At 49.0% G+C, this 15,213-nt stretch overlaps 1 protein-coding gene across 2 annotated transcripts; it reads left to right on the forward strand.

The window, feature by feature from the left end:
- Window positions 1–2,974: 2,974 nt before the first annotated feature.
- Window positions 2,975–8,251, forward strand: cd302 (CD302 molecule). Of its 2 annotated transcripts, none has more exons than XM_056579387.1 (6): window positions 2,975–3,130; window positions 4,816–4,941; window positions 5,039–5,149; window positions 5,434–5,619; window positions 6,347–6,370; window positions 7,436–8,251. In XM_056579387.1, the coding sequence occupies exons 1-6, from the start codon at window positions 3,040–3,042 to the stop codon at window positions 7,645–7,647; spliced, it is 750 nt and encodes a 249-aa protein (XP_056435362.1). In that variant the 5' UTR covers window positions 2,975–3,039; the 3' UTR covers window positions 7,648–8,251. The 2 variants fall into 2 exon arrangements, with proteins under 2 accessions (XP_056435362.1, XP_056435363.1); XM_056579388.1 differs by having other exon boundaries at window positions 7,454–8,248.
- Window positions 8,252–15,213: the final 6,962 nt, after the last annotated feature.

The raw sequence follows: 15,213 nt of genomic DNA on the forward strand, positions 1-15,213 counted from the left end.
GTGGAGATGGTGAGGGTGAGGGGGGAGAGGGTGAGGGGGGAGAGGGTGGAGATGGTGAGGGTGAGGGTGGAGATGGTGAGGGTGAGGGGGGAGAGGGTGAGGGTGGAGAGGGTGAAGGTGGTGAGGGGGGAGAGGGTGAGGGGGGAGAGGGTGAAGGTGGTGAGGGGGGAGAGGGTGAGGGGGGAGAGGGTGAAGGTGGTGAGGGGGGAGAGGGTGAGGGTGGAGAGGGTGAAGGTGGTGAAGGTGGAGAGGGTGAGGGGGGTGAGGGGGGAGAGGGTGAGGGTGGAGAGGGTGAAGGTGGTGAGGGGGGAGAGGGTGAGGGTGGAGAGGGTGAAGGTGGTAAGGGGGGAGAGGGTGAGGGGGGAGAGGGTGAAGGGTGAGGGGGTGAAGGGGGAGAGGGTGAGGGGGGAGAGGGTGAAGGTGAGGGGGGAGAGGGTGAGGGGGGAGAGGGTGAAGGGTGAGGGGGTGAAGGGGGAGAGGGTGAAGGTGGAGAGGGTGAGAGGGTGAAGGGGGAGAGGGTGAGAGGGTGAGGGGGGAGAGGGTGAAGGTGGAGAGGGGGGAGAGGGTGAGGGGGGAGAGGGTGAAGGTGGAGAGGGTGAAGGGGGAGAGGGTGAGGGGGGAGAGGGTGAGGGTGGAGAGGGTGAAGGTGGTGAGGGGGGAGAGGGTGAGGGTGGAGAAGGTGAAGGTGGTAAGGGGGGAGAGGGTGAGGGGGAGAGGGTGAAGGGTGAGGGGGTGAAGGGGGAGAGGGTGAGGGGGGAGAGGGTGAAGGTGAGGGGGGAGAGGGTGAGGGGGAGAGGGTGAAGGGTGAGGGGGTGAAGGGGAGAGGGTGAAGGTGGAGAGGGTGAGGGGGTGAAGGGGGAGAGGGTGAGAGGGTGAGGGGGGAGAGGGTGAAGGTGGAGAGGGGGGAGAGGGTGAGGGTGGAGAGGGTGAAGGTGGAGAGGGTGAAGGGGGAGAGGGTGAGGGGGGAGAGGGTGAAGGTGGAGAGGGTGAGGGGGGAGAGGGTGAGGGGGGAGGGGGTGAAGGGGGAGAGGGTGAGGGGGGAGAGGGTGAGGGGGGAGAGGGTGAGAGGGTGAGGGGGGAGAGGGTGAAGGTGGAGAGGGGGGAGAGGGTGAGGGTGGAGAGGGTGAAGGTGGTGAGGGGGGAGAGGGTGAGGGTGGAGAGGGTGAGGGGGGAGAGGGTGAGGGGGGAGAGGGTGAAGGGGGAGAGGGTGAAGGGGGAGAGGGTGAGGGGGGAGAGGGTGAGGGTGGAGAGGGTGAGGGGGGAGAGGGTGAAGGTGGAGAGGGTGAGGGGGGAGAGGGTGAGGGGGGAGAGGGTGAAGGGGGAGAGGGGGAGGGGGGAGGGGGTGAAGGGGGAGAGGGTGAGAGGGTGAGGGGGGAGAGGGTGAAGGTGGAGAGGGGGGAGAGGGTGAGGGTGGAGAGGGTGAAGGGGGAGAGGGTGAGGGGGGAGAGGGTGAAGGTGGAGAGGGGGGAGAGGGTGAGGGTGGAGAGGGTGAAGGTGGTGAGGGTGGAGAGGGTGAGGGTGGAGAGGGTGAGGGGGGAGAGGGTGAGGGGGGAGAGGGTGAAGGTGGAGAGGGTGAAGGGGGAGAGGGTGAGGGGGGAGAGGGTGAAGGTGGAGAGGGTGAGGGGGGAGAGGGTGAGGGGGGAGGGGGTGAAGGGGGAGAGGGTGAGGGGGGAGAGGGTGAGGGGGGAGAGGGTGAGGGGGGAGAGGGTGAGGGGGTGAAGGGGGAGAGGGTGAAGGGGGAGAGGGTGAGGGGGGAGAGGGTGAGGGGGTGAAGGGGGAGAGGGTTTGGTTTGCCCTCCCATACAGAAACAGACAAAGGTCAGAGTTCTGAAACTTTCTGGCTCCACCTAAACCAAACTGATAATCATTTCAGCCAGCCTGGCTGTAGACCAGACCTCCATGAGGTTAGACCAGACCTCCATGAGGTTAGACCAGACCTCCATGAGGTTCTAGACCAGACCTCCATGAGGTTAGACCAGACCTCCATGAGGTTAGACCAGACCTCCATGAGGTTCTAGACCAGACCTCTATGAGGTTAGACCAGACCTCCATGAGGTTAGACCAGACCTCCATGAGGTTCTAGACCAGACCTCTATGAAGTTAGACCAGACCTCCATGAGGTTCTAGACCAGACCTCTATGAGGTTAGACCAGACCTCTATGAGGTTCTAGACCAGACCTCTATGAGGTTAGACCAGACCTCCATGAGGTTAGACCAGACCTCCATGAGGTTCTAGACCAGACCTCTATGAGGTTAGACCAGACCTCCATGAGGTTAGACCAGACCTCCAAGACGATCTAGACCAGACCTCCATGAGGTTCTAGACCAGACCTCCATGAGGTTAGACCAGACCTCCATGAGGTTAGACCAGGCCTCTATGAGGTTAGACCAGACCTCCATGAGGTTAGACCAGACCTCTATGAGGTTAGACCAGACCTCCATGAGGTTAGACCAGACCTCCATGAGGTTCTGGACCAGACCTCCATTACGTTCTAGACCAGACCTCCATGAGGTTCTGGACCAGACCTCATGAGGTTCTGGACCAGACCTCATGAGGTTCTGGACCAGACCTCCTGACGTTCTAGACCAGACCTCCATGACGTTCTAGACCAGACCTCCATGAGGTTCTAGACCAGACCTCTATGAGGTTACACCAGACCTCCATTAGGTTCTAGACCAGACCTCTATGAGGTTAGACCAGACCTCTATGAGGTTCTAGACTAGACCTCCATGAGGTTCTAGAGACCAGATTTAAATTGTATTTGGAGGATAAATAAAGAAGTCCCATTACTCACCACTAGTAGGCCTACTTCAAGACTTAACTATAGACTTGCCACGTCCTTGATTAATTTCTTATCAAACTTTAATTACAGATGTATGTTTGGGTTCATAAATATATATATACTATATAAATACTCCTCGTTTGAGAAATATTCTTTATAGGGGCGGGGCTTAGTGTACGTCGTGACGTCAACGCAACGATTTGACACACACAAACAAACACAAACGCACACATCAAAGTTCAGAGTATAGTTGGACATGGAGTCGTTTCGCAGACCCCGACCTTCTCTCTCAGCGTTCAGCGTTCTTTTTGTGTTGTTGGTTAACGTGCAGCTGTCTTCAGCGGGAGGTGAGTTAACGTTCCTTAATGTTCCTTGGTATTCCTTAATGTTCCTTAATGTTCCTTAATGTTCATAACGTTCCATAACTTTCCTTAATGTTCCTTAGTGTTCCATAACGTTCCTTAATGTTCCTTAACGTTCCTTAGTGTTCCAAAACGTTCCTTAGTGTTCCATAACGTTCCTTAGTGTTCCATAACGTTCCTTAATGTTCCTGTGTTGTTCCAGACCAGCAGGACGTCTGTTGCTCTAGCAGGAAACAGGGAAGCAGCTTTAGAACTGCGTCGTTATTATCTGATGACTTCACGTCCACACGGTCTCTCTTAACCTTAAGTGCGCATCTCGACCAGCCTTGAGAGCAGTGCTAGTACTACAGACCTACAGGACTACAGTGCTTCAGGAGTACAGTCGTACAGGCCTGCAGAACTGCAGGACTGTAGGCAGGGCCGGATCATCCATAACGGCACTTGGACCCGTGCCCAGGGCCACCTACCATTGACAACCAATGGGGGCACCACATGAAAGATTATAAATGTTTCACTTGAAATTGTTGAAAGACCATACATTACTCGTTTATGAATATAATAATAATAATAATAATAATAATAATAATAATAAATCAAGATGACCACTATCACTCCCCCTCCCCAATCTGTCAGAATTGAGTTGGTCCACACGTGCTCGCAAATGCACAAACGCTCAACTTGATAAATAGGAGATACGAGATCTACCAAGCCATATAGAAAGCCGTAGCGTAGCCACAATTTATTGTGCACATATATAGGACACTGTTTTCTGAAACAAAGATAAAGCTTTAACAATAATACTACATTTATTGAAGTAAATGTGCGTGCTGGAAAGAATAAGTACAAGTGGGCCTAGGACTGGCCTGTAAGTAACAATACAACAGGCAGAAAAACAACCCAAATAATACAATGCCTAATTCAAGTTGTATCTCTACCTTAGTGGGACACCTTGCGCTGAGAGGAGGAAGCTAGTCTCATAGTCCGGACAGTAGCAGCCGAGTGCCAGCCGTAAGCAGGCTGCAAGGTGGATCTGTATTTTGACTGTATTTTGATTTTCATACGTGAAAAGGCTCACACAAATATTTTCAGAAGCTCCTCTTTCACACTTAATCTATCTTAATCTTAATCTTAATTCTAACGAAAACGCATAGCTGAGCCACATCCACAACAACGGTGGATTCGTCAAATTGGAGACGAAAACGCTCACATGTGTCCATATCATTCCTCAATTGCTGTGCAACATCCTCCGCCATTCCCTCGCACAACTGAATGTCTTCATAACTGCACGTCCTGAATAGCAGTAAAAACGGACTGTTGTGCTGCTAGCTGACTTTTCAATTCCTGGGACTTCTGCTGTAACTGCGTAATTTGTGTTCTTTGAACTCAATGGAAAATCGATGATCATAAAGGTGATCCTCTCACGGGGTCAGAGGTCACCTGGTGGGGTTAGGCTGAGGGTCAGAGTTCACCTGGTTGGATTAGGCTGAGGGTCAGAGTTCACCTAGTTGGGTTAGGCCGAGGGTCAGAGTTCACCTGGTTGGGTTAGGGTGGGGTTCCCCCTCCCCTGGTAGGGTTAGGGTGAGGGTTCACCCACCCCTGGTGGGGTTAGGGCGGGGTTAGGGTGGGATTCACCCTCCCCTGGTGGGGTTCACCCTGTCCTGTGTCTTCAGAATGCCCTGCAGACGGCCGTACCTGGGTGCCCTATGGCGGGAGCTGCTACCACTTCGTCCACGGAGAGGAGGACCGGCTGAAGAGCTACTCCTACCAACGCGCCCGGTCCTTGTGTCAGGGCTTCGGTCAGCACGGCTCCGTCTTCAGCGGTGGATCTAAGAAGTCTTCCCCCCTGTGGAGACGTGGGATCGGGTTTTGACTGTGTGGATCTGAATGTTTCAGAGCTGGTGACGATCCAGAGCCAAGAGGAGAATGAGTTCATCCTTAAGTACAGTCCGGAGGTTTGGAAGGGCAACACCAACGTATGGCTGGGCATGTATTACGACACCAGCAGTGAGTACTGCACAATAATAATAATGCACATCATAAAAAACAATACACAACCAATTGGGGTTTTAAAATACAAGCCACAGTGTGTTCAACAAGCCTCACATTCTACCTTTTCAAAGAAGTGTTTCCCTTTGTTTTAATCTCCAAGTTTTATTTGATTTTGCACGGACAAATCATTTTAAATGTTTCCTCCATGAGCATCTCTCCGATGGAAGAACCTTGTGTGATAGGAGGAGACGAGGAGGTCTTCTGCTCCTGGCTCACCCTGTCTGCTGCTCGGTTGTCAGGTGAGCGGATGAGGTGGTTCGGGGGGCAGAACTCCAGCTACGCTAACTGGGAACGCGGCTCGGACGACCCCTCAGACCTGGTTCCCGTGGAAACGTGCGTAGCGCTGCACACCAGCACGGGCAAGTGGGAGAAGATCAGCTGTGTGGACGAGGTGGAGAACGGGGTCATCTGTGAGACCAGCCAGAGTGAGTCCTACTGCGACATGTTGGTCTGGGTCATGTTAGTCTGGGTCATGGTATTCTGGGTCATGTTCGTCTTGGTCAATGTAGTCTGGGTCATGTTAGTCTGGGTCAATGTAGTCTGGGTCATGTTAGTCTGGGTCATGTTAATCTGGGTAATGTTAGTCTGGGTCATGTTCGTCTTGGTCAATGTAGTCTGGGTCATGTTAGTCTGGGTCATGTTAGTCTGGGTCATGTTAGTCTGGATCATGTTAGTCTGGGTCATGTTAGTCTGGATCATGTTAGTCTGGGTCATGTTATTCTGGGCCATGTTAGTCTGGGTCATGTTAGTCTGGGTCATGTTAGTCTGGGCCATGTTAGTCTGGGTCATGTTATTCTGGGCCATGTTAGTCTGGGTCATGTTAGTCTGGGTCATGTTATTCTGGGCCATGTTAGTCTGGGTCATGTTATTCTGGGTCATGTTAGTCTGGGCCATGTTAGTCTGGGTCATGTTAGTCTGGGTCAATGTAGTCTGGGTCATGTTAGTCTGGCTCATGTTAGTCTGGGTCATGTTAGTCTGGGTCAATGTAGTCTGGGTCATGTTAGTCTGGGTCATGTTAGTCTGGGTCATGTTAGTAGGGTTCTGGGTCGTACCACCCATCAGAGTGATAGGGGTTCCTTCACACTAAACCAATGTTGTCTGTTGGTAACGACCCAGTACCTGCTAAACCTCAATGTGTTCCTCTCTCTCCAGAGGAGCTGACCCCGGGCCGACAGAGTGAGTACCCCTCACTCCTTCACTCTGACATGTTGTTTTATAACGAGGGTCAAATCTCCTAACCTTTATGCCTCCTTTCCTTAACCTTTTGTGGAAAACGTCACCCGGTCAAAGAGAGATGAAAAGGGGCTTTCTTTCGAACATAGAAGAAGACAACACTGTTTAAAATTAATAAACTCCATTTTTCCTAACCAAAGCCATTGCGCGGGGGCGAGTATTGCTAACCTCTAGAGTCTCTTTTTCCGAATTTTCCAAAGATGGACTACAACATGTGCTCTTTCGATCCATGCGTTCTTGTCGTATTGATTTCAATCAGGTTGTCGCCAACAGTGAGAATTACTGAGGTCGGACTTGGCCAACAGGAATACTTTAGGCCACTTGAATCCCAATCACGTGTGAAAAGGGGGCTAATGTGATGTTGATGTTGACATTAACTACCCGCGGTAGTCCTTCTTAATGTGATGTTGATGTTGACATTAACTACCCGCAGTAGTCCTTCTTAATGTGATGTTGATGTTGACATTAACTACCCGCAGTAGTCCTTCTTAATGTGATGTTGATGTTGACATTAACTACCCGCAGTAGTCCTTCTTAATGTGATGTTGATGTTGACATTAACTACCCGCAGTAGTCCTTCTTAATGTGATGTTGATGTTGACATTAACTACCCGCGGTAGTCCTTCTTAATGTGATGTTGATGTTGACATTAACTACCCGCAGTAGTCCTTCTTAATGTGGACATTAACTACCCGCAGTAGTCCTTCTTAATGTGATGTTGATGTTGACATTAACTACCCGCAGTAGTCCTTCTTAATGTGATGTTGATGTTGACATTAACTACCCGCAGTAGTCCTTCTTAATGTGATGTTGATGTTGACATTAACTACCCGCAGTAGTCCTTCTTAATGTGATGTTGATGTTGACATTAACTACCCGCAGTAGTCCTTCTTAATGTGATGTTGATGTTGACATTAACTACCCGCAGTAGTCCTTCTTAATGTGAAGTTGGCTTTTTATTTTCTTATGGCGTAAATGATGGGCTACAAAAATAACTTATGATGTTAGTCTTTGCTCCTCCCCCAGAGCCCAGCATGGCGCTGACGGTGCTGGTGGTGCTGAGTGTGGTGGTCGTCATGGCGATCTCCACCGTCATCTGGTTCCTGCAGCAGAGGCGTCGCCCCGGCGCGGGGCTCTTCACGCCCTTCGAGTACCACCCAACGGAGGGGGGGCCGCACCACGACCGCTCAGGGCTGGTGGAGGCCGAGGAGACGCCCTGACGGAGGCGCCCTGACGGAGGCGCCCTGACGGAGGCGCCCTGACCGAGGCGCCCTGACGGAGGCGCTGAGTCCGGACCCTTAACCTCCAGAGGCGGAGGTTTTAGAGAGGGGTTGAGTATTGAGGAGGCAGAACGTTGTGAGTCATGTGGAGGTCATGTGGAGGTCATGTGGAGGTCATGTTGAGGTCGTGGCGTCCACTAAGTGATGATGATGGACCTTCACACGGCATCCAGCAGGGGTGAGACGAGGGGGGAGACGGGTTTGTTTCCAAACATTAAATCGATCGGTTGTTTTGTCAAAGACAAAATTAAGATTAAATTAAATGTGTGCATAATGATGTGATTATGTTTGTATAATTGTGTGAAATGTTAGTTTTATAACTGTTCTATGCTATTCAGTAGCACTGAGAAATTATGATCGATGAGCATACATGATGATGGTTATAAATATATAATGATTATATAATGCTTGGTCCATCCTTGTAAAGTATACTTGGAATGTACTGTCGCAAGATATTGAACTGGTAACTTTGATGTTACTAGAAATCCTGACTTTTCAATCAAGAGATATTTATCAAAATAAATATTCTGAAATACATTTGATGGCCTTTGTCATTTAATGCTATGGCTTGTTTCCTGAAGTTCTGCTGAAGGGCGATCCTCACTAAATCACATCACTAACCCCAACCTCACATGCTGGATCACAGCTCCAACCATCCCAAAGGCCTTCTCCATGAGCGTCTGAACCAGAACCCCGTTAACCCCTCTGTCTCCTAACACCCACCGCAGGGGTTAACTTAAGCTGCTGTCATCAGTGAGGAACACCTAGGCTACTTCTAAAGCAACAGGACTTCATTTGACCTGTTTTCTGCCTTTGCACACAATGTTGCTGGATGAGTCACATCTAGGGATTCCTGCCTGACAAACTCCACTAAAACCTCGGCCCATATCAAGGTTTGGCGTCCATGTAAGTTTGGAGTGTATTTCTATGGGTGAAACACGACCAATCCTCCACTTTCTGGGGCCTGATCCGGTCTCCCCTTCTAATCCTTGCTTGTTGTTCATGCCTCTGGCCACTAGATGGAACCCTGATTCACATTTCTGTCCGACGTTTTTCATTCTTTTGACTCATGGACAACAGTACTGTCCCAATGGATTCCCAGTACCGCTCAAAAGACACCCCAAACGTCTAGGAATTATTTATTTAGTTTTGTGAAAAGCCATATTCAAACAACGGCTCTTAATACGGACGACTTAGAGGAGTCGTCCGTATTCACGGACAGAAGTCCTGGGACTTCTGCTGTAACTGCAAATTGATGTTAATGTTAACATCACTGAAGCACAGTGATGTTAATGTTAAATGCTGTCATTGCTCTCAAACTCATCTTCACAGCCACTCGTTTTGGTAGAACTTGGATCACTGGAATTTCATTTGTTGCTGTAAAAGGCAACAAATGAATGAATTAATTCTAATTTTGTCATTCAAAATTAGAATTAATATTTTATTACCTTTTTATGCTCATGTGTAGCACAATGAAAAGGATCCTGACTAACCATAAATTATTGGATTTATCGTTTTTAAATTCTAATTTATTTTACCGGGCACATTATAAAAAATAATTGCAGGGTTATTACAACTAAAAACTCAATTTCAGGGTTTCTAGAAAATAATGGATTCGACCAGTTAGTAATTCCGTGTTCTAAAGAAGCTGTGCCTTTACTGGTCCTTGGAGTTGGAGCCTGTTCGTGTTCCTAAGTACCTGCTGGCAGTTTAATGGATGCCGTGTTTCAGCTGAAGTACAGGACTCGGCACCCAGGGAAGAAGCGGGGACCATAGTTATCAACCATTTATATTTCACATTTATATATTTGATTTATGGGTCAGATTTATATTTGTTGATTTGTTCAGCCGATGTGTTGGTTCACGCTAATGCCTTGCCCATGCCCGCGGTGCTGAACCACCAGGCTGATTACAACTTACAGGGTCTGCAGGAGGAAGACCTGAGACACACTGACCTGTCCGATGAGGCAGGAAAGCAAACAGATACAGGCCTAGCTCAAACCAAAGGCCTAGCTCAAACCAAACAGATACAGGCCTAGCTCAAACCTCAGATACAGGCCTAGCTCAAACCTCAGATACAGGCCTAGCTCAAACCAAACAGATACAGGCCTAGCTCAAACCAAACAGATACAGGCCTAGCTCAAACCTCAGATACAGGCCTAGCTCAAACCTCAGATACAGGCCTAGCTCAAACCAAACAGATACAGGCCTAGCTCAAACCTCAGATACAGGCCTAGCTCAACCAAACAGATACAGGCCTAGCTCAAACCAAACAGATACAGGCCTAGCTCAAACCAAACAGATACAGGCCTAGCTCAAACCAAACAGATACAGGCCTAGCTCAAACCTCAGATACAGGCCTAGCTCAAACCTCAGATACAGGCCTAGCTCAAACCTCAGATACAGGCCTAGCTCAAACCTCAGATACAGGCCTAGCTCAAACCAAACAGATACAGGCCTAGCTCAAACCTCAGATACAGGCCTAGCTCAAACCAAACAGATACAGGCCTAGCTCAAACCTCAGATACAGGCCTAGCTCAAACCTCAGATACAGGCCTAGCTCAAACCAAACGGATACAGGCCTAGCTCAAACCTCAGATACAGGCCTAGCTCAAACCTCAGATACAGGCCTAGCTCAAACCTCAGATACAGGCCTAGTTCAAACCAAACAGATACAGGCCTAGCTCAAACCTCAGATACAGGCCTACCTAAAACTTAACCTCAGATACAGGCCTACCTAGGTCTAACCCTATAGCCTGTGACTTACTGAATCAAGAGGAACTATTCATTATCTTCAGGCTGATTGGATGCGGTTGTCTTTAGGCTTCAACTGTAAGTCGTAATGTCATTTTCTTTGTGCCACTTTACGTTCCCTTATTTGTGGTAACGTTGGATACAGTGATACTGAATCCAACATCACACAGAATCACTGTCTAGTGTTAGATGAGGTGGTCATGACCTTGTTTGTGTGAACGTTGGGTACCGTGGTAACCTGTCTCCCCCTTCCTGAGGGACGATGAGGTGGTCGTAGAGACAGTGATGCAGAGTGCTAAAGGAGGGGAGGCTCTTGGTTCTCAAACTCCTCACTCACTGGATGCTGCTCTGTTAACAAAGGAAAGAACAAAGAGAGAATGGCTGCCCACTTCGATTATCATTTTATCAATTAATAAATATGATCTATTGTGAGTCCATATTCCTTCCAAACAGCCTGGGGTCCCCGGCCGGGCCCAGTCATCCTTCCTCTGCCTGCTCCAGCCCCTGTAGAGGGGGGGCAGCAGTGTGGATCTAACCAGCGCTGGTCGCTTCAGACCGGTAACGCCCGGTCTGAAGCGTTTGTCATGACATTTGTCAATGTCTAATGGGCACTCGATCAATGTGTTGGTGAGGTCCTCTGGTGATTTGACTCCAGCCGGTTCATTAAACTTCCATTCCGCTGTAATCGACGACCAGAGGAGATCCGAAGGTTCTAGGAGGCTGGGAACGTCTATACTACTGATGAGGACTAGTCTGACTGCCCAGCACGCACGCACGCACGCACGCACGCACGCACGCACGCACGCACGCACGCACGCACGCACACACACACGTTGTGAGGACCACACAAAGGACCTGCTCCCCAAGTCGGGCTCAGGGCTCTGCTGTAATGACTGAATCTATAGGATCTAAAGCATCTAAAACATCAAGCAAAACGAAGCAATGACTCCGCCCAACCTCCACCTTATGGCACCGCCGCGGACTGATGGAGAAGTAATATATAAGATAATTAAAACAAAATTACCATCTTAATTTGTTTTGCATAAGTCTCCCGAGAGAAGCTCTTTGCTGTCTTTGGAGCTCATTATACTTTCTAATGAAGCAGGGTGTCCCTCCCCCTCGACGCGTCATGTGACTCTCTCTCTCTCTCTCTCTCTCTCTCTCTCTCTCTCTCTCTCTCTCTCTCTCCCTCCCTCCCTCTCCCTAATGAGCGCTTTCCAATACAATTAGATCCGAGCTGATCTACCGTGGGCTGATATTTGTTCCTTCTCTTTCTCCGTGGTTCCACCTCCGCTCCTCAGCAGACTGACCCACATTAACAGAACAAATCACTGAACAAACGAACGAATGGCTAACACAAATGAATACTTCGTACACAATTAAGAGCCTGGAGATAAGCATGTACATTAAGGTGTGTGCGTGTGTTTACGTGTGCCTGCGCGTGTGTGTGTGTGTGTGTGTGTGTGTGTGTGTGTGTGTGTGTGTGTGTGTGTGTGTGTGTGTGTGTGTGTGTGTGACCGCCGGACGTTCTCTTTGTTTACGTGTGACACTAATGAGGTTAATTGGCCGACGTGTGGCAGCTCTTCTTCACACTGCGGAGATGTCTGCTCTGCCGGACCATCTCTCTTCTGGAACCGCACTAAACAGTCAAACAAAAGACATGTAGGAGCAGCCAATGGTTGACTTGTTCAGTAAAATCTATTCCGTCTTATCCTTATGCTATCTCTAACATCTTGTTCTTTATCAGATGAAGACGCTTTAATAGAGAGAGAGACCATCAGAGGAAGCTGCTTTAAGAGAGAGAGAGAGAGAGAGAGAGAGAGAGAGAGAGACAGAGAGACAGAGAGAGACAGAGACCATCAGATGAAGCTGCTTTAATAGACACCATCAGATGAAGCTAATTTAATACACAGGACTGGTCGTGACGTCACGGCTGGTGGAGCGCGGCGGTCCTGAGGAGCCTCGCGCCGCTCCTCACTCCAACCGCCGCGCATCACTGACCCTGTCTCCGCTCCCCGGTCCCGTTCCCCTCACCGAACCACACGACCCCGGGAACTAACTCAACACTTCAGCTCTCCCACCGCAGCACCAGGACGCACTTCAGTCTAACGCGGTGAGTTGTCATTTATTGGTTTTCTCCGTGCGAAGTTTCCGCTTGCTTGCCCCGCCGCCGCCTCACCGTCGGTCCGCCGAGCGACGGGAACGAGCGGCTAGCGGCTAGCGGCTAGGCTAACAGTAGCTGAAGCTAGCGTGAGTGGTTGGCGTGGAGCTAACCGGGAGCTAACGGAGAGCTGGCGGGGAGCTGGCGCGCCGCTGCCCGCCCCTTACCTCTCAGTGCCCCGCCGTCCTCTGGAACTTCACCGCAGAGGAATCAAAGTTTTGGGGAGTGTTCCTGAAGTGTTTCCGTAGCATGCTGTCAACTTAGTCTCTGACTACTAGTACCACTAGTAATATTAGTATGAATATTCCTGCTTTTTACTTCGTCCCACCGTTGTCAGGTGAACCAGACCCAAGACACAAGATCAGCGGTTCAGACGGAGGTTCTTCTTCAGCGCCGTGCTTATCTCGAAAACATCCATTTAATTTATTTTAAAATCTCTGTTAGAAAATCTCGGATGGAAAATTCACTTGGTAGTACTTTGGTCTCCAGGATACACACGATGGATGGGAGGGACGGTGGGTCCGTGGTGAGGGACCGCCGCTTACCTGTTGGGATCACACGGAACCATTCCGATTGGTCGTTGGTCTAATTACTATTTTAATTTAATTTAGATTGTTTGTCCGAGGTCCGTAGATCTGATCAGCCTATCCCACCTGGTGTTCTGATGACAACCCCGCCATATCTCATACTGTATTCTGAGAGGTTCTCTCAACCTCTCCATGTCTCATACTGTAGATGTCTCAGATGGTCCTCTCTATGTTCAGACGGCCCTGCTATAGATGAGATACCAGGTGTTCGTCCTTTTGGTTCATTACATTTCCTGTTCAAGAGATACGTTGTCCAATACTGTTAAGATGTTTTATACGGAGTCGAGTTATAATGAATAAAACATAATAGTTTTTAACCTTTATTCAAATTCACATATTTAATTGGATATTGCATGAAATCTCAAAATTGGTAATATTTTTGCTTATAATAATCAAAATGTGTTTGAATTAAATAATGATGCAATGTAATGACTTTCAAACTCTGGATGTAAATCGTATTTAAATCCACATTAACACTGAGATAGGGGTTTTGATAGTTTAGAACACACACACACACACACACACACACACACACACACACACACACACACACACACACACACACACACACACACACACACATAATTATACAGAGAGAATTATCCTGAGAGAATTATCCAGATAGTCATATTATCTGGATAATACATATCATGGCAATAATATATATACTAATAATGTTTAAAAAGTACATGATTTGTTTTAGTGTTAATACTATAATTACACCCACATTCTCATTATGGTGCAAAACTAATGGATTGTCAATCTGAGAAACAATCAGTCTGTTTAACCTTTAGGTCTACTCCACCTTTATAGGCCTACTCCACCTACATACTCTAGGTCTACTCCACCTACATAGGCCTACCACAAGGCAGCCTCAGTTCAGAGACAGCACTATGTATCAGACATGCCTGATATCAACATGCCTGAAATCAACAAGCCTGATATCAACATGACTGTGATATCAACATGCCTGATATCAACATGCCTGAAATCAACATGCCTGATATCAACATGACTGTGATATCAACATGACTGTGATATCAACATGTCTGATATCAACATGGCTGTGATATCAACATGTCTGATATCAACATGGCTGTGATATGAACATGTTTGATATCAACATGGCTGTGATATCAACATGTCTGTGTCAGTGATATCAACATGTCTGTGATGCCAATGTGATTACGCTGAAAGACCTTACTGGCAAATGACTGCAGAGTTGTAATATTTACTGTCATGATGGTTATAAAGAACCCAGGCAGGCCCTGGTAACTCTATAGAGCAGGCCCTGGTAACTCTATAGAGCAGGCCCTGTGGTAACTCTCTGAGTAGAGCAGGCCCTGTGGTAACTCTCTGAGTAGAGCAGGCCCTGGTAACTCTCTGAGTAGAGCAGGCCCTGTGTTAACTCTCTGAGTAGAGCAGGCCCTGGTAACTGTCTGAGTAGAGCAGGCCTGTGGTAACTCTGAGTAGAGCAGGCCTGTGGTAACGTTCTGAGTAGAGTAGAGCAGGCCTTGGTAACACTCTGAGTAGAATAGAGCAGGCCTGTGGTAACTCTGAGTAGAGTAGAGCAGGCCCTGGTAACGCTCTGAGTAGAGTAGAGCAGGCCCTGGTAACGCTCTGAGTAGAGTAGAGCAGGCCCTGGTAACACTCTGAGTAGAGTAGAGCAGGGTTCCTGTTCAGCTCTGCTGGCTTAATGGCCGCTCAGCCTCCGCAGTGCGATGCATCACGTCACAGCCTTGATGTGTTCTAGTAAGCGGCGATGAATCCACCAGCAGATACACCTGAGGTCGCCCCCCCCTCCTGCTGTTCACTGACCTTGAGAGGAGCCCCACAGGAACACACCTCTAGTATTATCCACCAGGAGCACCAGGACGGTCATCTGAATGGAGAATCGTCCCAGGTCGTAGTGAACCCGCCCTTTAAACACTAGCAGCCTGTTGGAGACTATGAGTTCATGTAGGCCCTGTCTTATCTCCAGCCATCCAGCATGTTAGAGTAGTG

The sequence above is a fragment of the Gadus chalcogrammus genome, chromosome 20, assembly GCF_026213295.1.
Source record: "Gadus chalcogrammus isolate NIFS_2021 chromosome 20, NIFS_Gcha_1.0, whole genome shotgun sequence".
NCBI classification, from domain to species: Eukaryota; Metazoa; Chordata; class Actinopteri; order Gadiformes; family Gadidae; genus Gadus; species Gadus chalcogrammus.